Source organism: Lathyrus oleraceus, chromosome 5, assembly GCF_024323335.1.
Source record: "Lathyrus oleraceus cultivar Zhongwan6 chromosome 5, CAAS_Psat_ZW6_1.0, whole genome shotgun sequence".
Lineage (NCBI taxonomy): Eukaryota > Viridiplantae > Streptophyta > Magnoliopsida > Fabales > Fabaceae > Lathyrus > Lathyrus oleraceus.
This window is the reverse complement of record NC_066583.1, coordinates 631,177,600-631,185,741: the sequence shown is the minus strand read 5'-3', so window position 1 is coordinate 631,185,741 and position 8,142 is coordinate 631,177,600. Positions and strand designations below refer to the sequence as shown.

The 8,142-nt window shown below is 36.0% G+C and overlaps 1 protein-coding gene across 1 annotated transcript; it reads left to right on the top strand.

Annotated features, from left to right (window-relative positions):
* Window positions 1-4,825: 4,825 nt before the first annotated feature.
* Window positions 4,826-7,288, top strand: LOC127087370 (uncharacterized). The gene is made up of 3 exons (XM_051028255.1): window positions 4,826-4,869; window positions 5,683-5,736; window positions 5,841-7,288. Exons 2-3 carry the CDS (start codon window positions 5,716-5,718, stop codon window positions 7,071-7,073), a joined length of 1,254 nt encoding a protein of 417 aa, XP_050884212.1. The 5' UTR covers window positions 4,826-4,869; window positions 5,683-5,715; the 3' UTR covers window positions 7,074-7,288.
* The last annotated feature ends 854 nt before the right edge of the window (window positions 7,289-8,142 follow it).

Here is an 8,142-nt window from a genome sequence, read left to right as displayed (position 1 = left end):
GGAAGAAAAGATTGGTTTGTCAACATAAAGCCCTCAATGAAGAACATGGTAAAATTTGCAAATGACAACACTCTAGCAACTGAAGGTGTTGGTGATGTTCTGATTATGAGGAAAGATGGCAAGAGGTCAGTAATTCCAAATGTGTTGTACATACCAGGCATGAAGAGTAATTTGCTCAGCATATGGTAGTTGGTCGAAAAGAACTACAAGGTGTCAATCGAAGACAAGATGATGAGAGTTATCGACTCAAATGGAAGGTTGATCTTGAAGGCTCTAATGTCTCAGAATAGAACCTTCAAGATTGAACTAAATGTGATGGAGCATAAGTGCCTTACAATAGCAGCCAACAGAGATGAATGGATATGGTACTACAGACTTGGTCGTCTCAATTTCAAAGACATCAGAGATTTGAAGAGAAGAAATATGGTTTCAGGATCACCAGAATTCGACATTCCAAACGAAGTGTGTGAAGAATGTGTGCAGGCAAAGCAGCATAAGAACAACTTCAGTAAGGATGTAGGAAGCAGGTCGAAGGCAATTCTTGAAGTCATATACTGTGATGTATGTGGTCCTCTCCAAGTGGATTTGATTGGAGGTAACAAATACTTTGTTACATTCATAGATGATTTTAGTCGAAAACTATGGTCTTACCTGATCCAGAAGAAAAGTGAAGTGATCGAGGTATCTACCAAGTTTAAATCTATGGTCGAAAGACAGAGCGGTCGAAAGATCGAGATTTTGAGAATTTATGATGGTGTAGAATATGTATCAAAAGATTTCGATGCATTATGTCTAAAAGAAGGGATTGTGCATGAGGTGGTGTCACCCTACACTCCACGTCAGAATGGAGTCGCATAAAGGAAGAATAGAACCATTATGAATATGGTTAGAAGTATCTTGAAAGGCAAGCATCTACCCAAAGAATTATGGGGAGAAGTTGTGTCGATTGTGACATATATCCTGAATAGATGTCCGATGAAGAAGCTAGAAGGAATCACGCCAGAAGAATGTTGGTTTGGTGTCAAGCCTAGCTTGAGTCATTTTAGGGTGTTTGGATATATAGCACATAGACATGTGCCAGATTAGTTGAGAAGAAAACTTGATGATAAGTCGAGTCAGATGATCCTGATAGGATATCATTCGACTGGAGGATACAATTTGTTCGACCCAATGAATAAGAAAATGGTGATCAAAAGGGACGTGATCATAGATGAGCTTAAAGAGTGGGATTGGACTGAGAATTTCAAGAAAGATTCAGTGAGAATCTTTTGTGATGAACCAGCTAGTGAAGTCGAAAGATAAGTTCAACAGGAAGAAGTCAGAGGTGAAGCAGGCCCAAGCAGACCTCAGAGAATAAGACACATGCCTGCAAGATTACAAGAATGTGTGATTATATCAGATGATATGGTCAATGAAGAAGGTGAGTTGGTACATTATGCTTTCTACAGAGATGTCGAACCTGTCAATGCAGCTGAGGCATTGAAAGATTCGAAGTTGATGAAAGCAATGGAAGTAAAACTGAAGTCAATCGAAGTCAACAACACTTGGTCACTTGTCGAATTGCCCCAAGACAAGAAGGCAATCGACGTGAAGTGGGTATACAAGGTGAAGTTGAATCCCAGAGGAGAAGCGACTCGACACAAGGCGAGGCTTGTGGCGAAAGGATTTCTTCAAAAAGAAGGAATTGACTTCGATGAAGTTTTTGCACCTGTTACTAGGATCGAAACAATCAGGTTGATTGTTGGTCTAGCAAACATTAACAACTGGCAGATGTGTCAGATGGATGTGAAATATGCATTCCTCAATGGCCCCTTAGAAGAAGAAGTTTATATTGCACAACCAACATAGTTTGTGAAACAAGGCGAAGAAAGAAAGGTGTACAGGCTGCATAAAGCCCGGTACGGACTTAAACAAGCTCCAAGAGCTTGGAACAAGAAGATAGATGGCTTTCTAAGGGAGAAGGAATTTGTGAAGTGCACAAGTGAACATGGAGTATATGTAAGAAGAAGCAAGAGTGAATTGCTTATACCGTGTCTCTATGTCGATGACCTATTGATAACAGATAGCTGCAAGAAAGAGATCGAAGACTTCAAAGGTGATCTCAAAAAGGAATTCGAAATGTTAGATCTGGGTGAAATTTCATATTTCCTTAGCATCGAATTCTACAAGAGTGGTAGAGGTTTGATGATGCACCAAAGAAGGTATGCAGGCGAAATACTCAAGAGATTTGAGATGCAAGATTGCAACCCAACTTCGACTCCAGCTGAGCCCAGATTACAAATGTCGAAAGATTTAGATGAAGATGATGTCGACCCAACCCAATATAGAAGACTTATTGGGTCACTTAGATACCTTTGTCACACAAGGCCTGACTTAGCATACTGTGTAGGTATGGTGAGTAGGTTCATGCAGAAGCCAAAGGTATCACATCTAGCAGCGGCGAAGAGGATACTAAGGTATCTGAAAGGAACTCTCGACTATGGTATTTTCTTTATTGAAGCTGATGAAGGAAAATAAGGCAAATTAGTGGGATACACCGACTCAAGTTGGTGTAGTGATGATGAGGATCGAAAATCCACAGCGGGTTATGTGTTTATTCTAGGTGGTGCACCAGTTGTTTGGAGTTCGAGAAAAGAGCCAGTAGTGGCATTGTCGTCGTGCGAAGCAGAATACACAGTTGCTTCTCTTTGTGCATGTCAAGTAACGTGGATGGTGAATCTGGTCGAAGAGATAACAATGAAGAGTCATGGAGCAATTACCATGAAGATCGACAACATGTCAGCTATCAATTTGGCGAAGAATCCGATAGCAAATGGTCGAAGCAAGCACATCGAGATGGGGTTACATTATCTTCGAGAGCAGGTAGCAGATGAGAAGATGAATGTGGAACACTGCATAACTGAGAATCAGATTGCAGACATCATGACGAAGGGAGTGCAGGTCGAAGTGTTCAGAAGACTAAGAGCTATGATGAATGTAGATACCTTAGACACAATGAATTAGGTGGTGTGTCGAATTGTAATTTCTTGTGTCGAAGCAGGTTGCTCAACAGAGAAAGGAAGTGTCGAACCACCTAGTGTGATGAGTTGTGTTAGTGTGTCGAAGTGTCGAAGCATGTTGCTTCACACAGGATTTCGACTTAGGCATATTTTAGTATTGTTAGCTATTTTTGACTTTTATAACTTTGGGCTTTGACTTGAGGTCCAAGTTAACCTAAATCTATAAATAGAGGGAGTAACCCTTATTTTTGTAATAAAGTGAATAGAGTATTCATAACATTGTATTTATAGTATTTTGCAATTGCAAAGTGAATCAGAAGTTTTCCATAGTTTGTGGGCAGAGAGAAACTCTGCAGAATTCAATTCCTCTTCTCCTTCATCGTTCTTTACATTTTTTCTTTCTCCATTGTTCTTCTTTTTCATTGCTATTGTGTGAGTGATAACAATCTTGTTCATCAAGATTGATTGAAATTCTCCATAGATATTGAGGGATTTCCAACGATTCCACCTCTGAATTGCTCTAGTTAGAATCATTACTTTTTGAACTCAAAATTCCAGATCACACACTGACACTCTTATGTGACAACTTTAGTGTTTATCTGTTATTTCATAACCTCGTTCTACATGTCCGTACTAAACACATCGAATTATATATATATATATATATATATATATATATATATATATATATATATATATATATATATATATATATATATATATATATATATATATATATATATATATATATATATATATATATTTTGTGAGAGAAAGAGTAGTCACTGGTAGAATATTTATTCAACATGTTCCAGCTACAACTTAGATAGTAGACATGTTGACAAAGCCCATTGGTACAACAACTTTTTCGAAGTTACTAGGCAAACTCAAGGTTGTTTCCGAAGATCATCATTCTTCAATTTGAGGGGGTGCTAGAGATAAAAGTTATATTGTTAACTATGGGTTAACCGTGTCAGTTAGAAGTCGTGAAGCTAGTGGTTAGGTGTTAGACTTAACGGTTTCAGTTAACTCATCTGATATAAAGCTACCATTGTTGTAATAACTCTTTTATGAATTGATTCATCATTTTACTTCTTGCACCTTTATCTTCAGTTTTCTGTTTTCTACTTTACATTTGTGAACTCAAGTTCATCTTCAATATAATAATACTTTATTTAATTTTATTAGTTAAAAATATATGAATGTTTTGTATTTTTTTAGTATTCCTCAGTCAAAGTAATGTCAATGTGACATTTATAGGAAAAGGTAATGTAAAGATTCAGTGATATTCACTATATAAAATTATATTCCTCAGTCTCTATGTAGATGGAGAATTATTGTTCAATGGCTTAGATCTATACATATAAGTAAAAAAAATTATACTATTAGAACATCATAACTATTCATAAATATAACTTTAAAATATGAAAATTAATAGTTGTAATTTACCAACAATATGAAAATTCTTTACTTCATCCATTCTTTACAAGATTACATTAAATCTTCATCCATTTTTATTGTATAACAAATCCAGTTTTTAATTGTATACTAACAGTTTTACATTTTTATTTAATAAAAGATTAATAATTTGTCAAGTCAGTTAAGTAATTTTAAAATTTAATGATTGAATGGAATACACAAATATAAAATTATTTTAATATATTTCTATTTTATTTTACTTTTTAAAATTACTTTAATACTTTTTTTAAAGGTTTACCAACAAATTTAAAAATTAAAAAAAAAAATTAAAAAAAGAAGAAGAAGGAAACTACTCTATAAAACAGTTGCATTGCATCGAATTCCAAAAGTTAGTTAGCAGTTATTCAGAGTTCAGTTGCATTGCACTCACACACTCTCTCTCTCTCTCAAGGTTCCCTCACTTTCTCTCTCTGCATTTTCGTTCTTTCTCTAATTCTGAATCGTTCTTTATCATCAACTTTGATATTTGAGTTCTGAATCGTTCTTTAGCATTTCAACTTTGATTTCTTGAATAATTTTTGAATTCTGAATCGTTCTTTAGCATTTCAACTATGATTTCTTGAATGAGTTACACCATAGCAGAAACTTGTTTTTGATTTTCATGTTAGGTCAGTTTGATTTTCATGCACTTTCTTGCAACTTCTATTGCTTTACGATTTCATGTTATGGATCTTCATTACTTCAATCTTGATTGTTCTTGTTCGTTCAAATTATCACATTTCGAGACTGTTGAATTCCTCTTCCATCACATTCACACATGTTATTCGATCACTATCGTTTCAACCTTGAGTCTGTTTTCATTCTTTAATATCCTGGATTGGTTTCTATGTAATTTTTATTTACATATTGTTTATCTTTTGGAAATTAAGCTGTATTCTGTTGATAATTATCATGTTTTTCTTTGATTTGCTTAATTGCATTGGTTTATTCGAGTAATTTTTTTAGTTATCATGCTGTTTTGTATTAATGTATGATAATGCTTTGCTTAATTTGGTTACTGTTAGTTTAGATTCTATGAATATTTTTTATTCCTTTTCTTTTCTAGTTGCTTAATTACTATTTTATCATGCAATCTGTATTACTAGTATTGTGTTTATATGTAACCTTAAATGTCATTTACCGAAAACAAAAAAGCATAAACTGCAACTGCTTGATAAGTATCTCAAAATGTTAATGCTAATATTCAACTATTTAACACATGCAGGTTTCAATCCCATACCTGAAACCACTGTCCAATATGAAAAGAACTCTGGTAGAGGTAATCCATAAACTGCATTTATTTTTTATACTAGCTTTTTGAAATTGATTTTTTATTAATCATCTCATGCATTTTCTGTTTGAATTGGGAATACAATAAACAAGATGGAGGAAGGGCCACTTGCTGATGAGAAAATAATGCCGGTTGATGAGCCAAAATCACTTGATGATGATCCCAAACCAGCTTCTGTTGAGCTGAACTCTCCTGACAGTGATCCGAAACCAGCTTCTGTTGAGCCGAACTCCCCTAAGAATTATCCAAAATCACCTTCTGTTGAGCCGGTCTCTCCTGACAGTGATCCGAAACCAGCTTCTGTTGAGCAGAACTCCCCTGAGGATTATCCAAAATCAGCTTTTGTCGAGCAGAAGTCTCCTGAGGATTATCCAAAATCACCTTCGGTTGAGCCGAACTCCCCTGAGGATTATCCAAAATCAGCTTTTGTTGAGCAGAAATCTCCTGAGGATTATCCAAAATCACCTTCGGTTGAGCCGAACTCTCCTGAGGATTATCAAAAATCACCTTCGGTTGAGCCGAACTCCCCTGAGGATTATCCAAAATCAGCTTTTGTCGAGCAGAACTCTCCTGAGGATTATCCAAAATCAGCTTTTGTCGAGCAGAACTCCCCTGAGGATTATCCAAAATCACCTTCGGTTGAGCCGAACTCCTGTGAACATTATCCAAAATCACCTTCTCTTGAACAGAACTCCTGTGATGATGATCCAAAATCACCTTCTGATGAGAGGAACTCTGCTGAAGATTATCCAAAGTCACCTGTTGAGAAGAACTCTGCTGAAGATTATCCAAAGTCACCTGTTGAGAAGAACTCTGCTGAAGATTATCCAAAGTCACCTGTTGAGAGGAACTCCTGTGATGATGATCCAAAATCACCTGTTGAGAGGAACTCCTGTGATGATGATCCAAAATCACCTTCTGTCGGGTCAAAATCAATGGAGGAGGATCCAAAGTCACCATCTGCTGAGCCAAAATCACCTCCTGCTGAGCCAGAATCACAGGAGGAGAATACAAAATCACCTTCTGCTGAGCCAAAATTGCCTGATGAGGACCCAGAGTCATCTGCTAGTGGAAGAAAGAGGAGTTTTGATGAAGCACTGGCGGCAGCTAAAATGGCTATTGAAGAGGAACTTAAGAAAGCTGGTGAAACTGCAGCCTCTCTAATTGCTGAAAGCGAATATAAATCAGCAATTGCAGCAAAGGAAGTGAAGGAGATGGAAAGAATCCAAAAACTGTGTGAAGAAAATGAAGCAATCCTACAGTTTGCAGAAGATCTTCTGAAGCAGGTTGAAGAAAGTGATACGAAATCGGTTCGCTGGGGATGATAAGGAATCCCAATAGAATTTCTGTTGCAACTTCGAGTTGAGGTTGACATGTCTTCTTTAGTCTGTGAATATTATCTGTTGAATCTGTATTTCATTTGATTGTTGTTAGAAACAATGATATCTCATTGATTTGGTTGTGTATACCTTCATATGGCAAAACTTGAGGGTGCTTCAAATGCCCCTATTATTCCTATACAAATTGCTGAAGTGCATCATTACGAGCTTTTAAACAGTTTCTTTCTTTTGTTAATCTCCTTGTTTGGAATATAAATACTTATGATCAATGGTGGCTGACACTATGGATGACAATGAATGGATGTTAAAAGCACAATCATCTGTTATCCAAATGGTATTAGAAAAAAATTCAGACATCCTTGATGGTTTCCATAATAAACAAACATCCGTAAATAATGTTCAACCACAAAAGAATATATACAACGATATCTAATATGTCCAAAATAATATAATAGCAACACCAAAGGGTCCAATTCATGGACTAGTGCTGCCCAACAACAAATATTTCTTGTTCAATAACAATTAACAAATACAATCACTATTGTTGTAAAATATTTCACTGATATATTAAAAAGTGATACTTACATGTTACATCTACATGCTTTAAATAAGAGAGAATAGAAAACCTAATGGGCTTTGACTAATGGACCTCATTACTAATAGAAATAATTACTATTTACAATCTAATATTTACAACACTCCCCCTCAAGCTGGTGAATGGATATCTATCATTCCCAGCTTGCAAGTAAGTTGCCTGAATCTTTCTGTTGGTAAGCCTTTTGTTAACACATCTGTCAGCTGATGCCCGGAAGGAACGTAAGATGTAGTTATCAGTCCACTATCCAACTACTCTTTGATAAAATGTCGGTCAATCTCAATGTGTTTAGTCCTGTCATGCTGAACAGGATTATGAGCAATACTAATAGTCGATTTATTGTCACAAAACAATTTCATAGGACCTTCACATTGTATCTTCATGTCTTCTAGAATTTGTTTCATCCACAATAGCTCACAAATTCCTAGTGCCATAGCTCTAAATTCTGCCTCGGCGCTT

Coding starts and splice junctions, on each gene's coding strand:
- LOC127087370 (XM_051028255.1), top strand. CDS start 5,716: ATGAAAAGAACTCTGGTAGAG. Junction 5,737..5,840: donor TGAAAAGAACTCTGGTAGAG/GTAATCCATAAA, acceptor ACAATAAACAAG/ATGGAGGAAGGGCCACTTGC.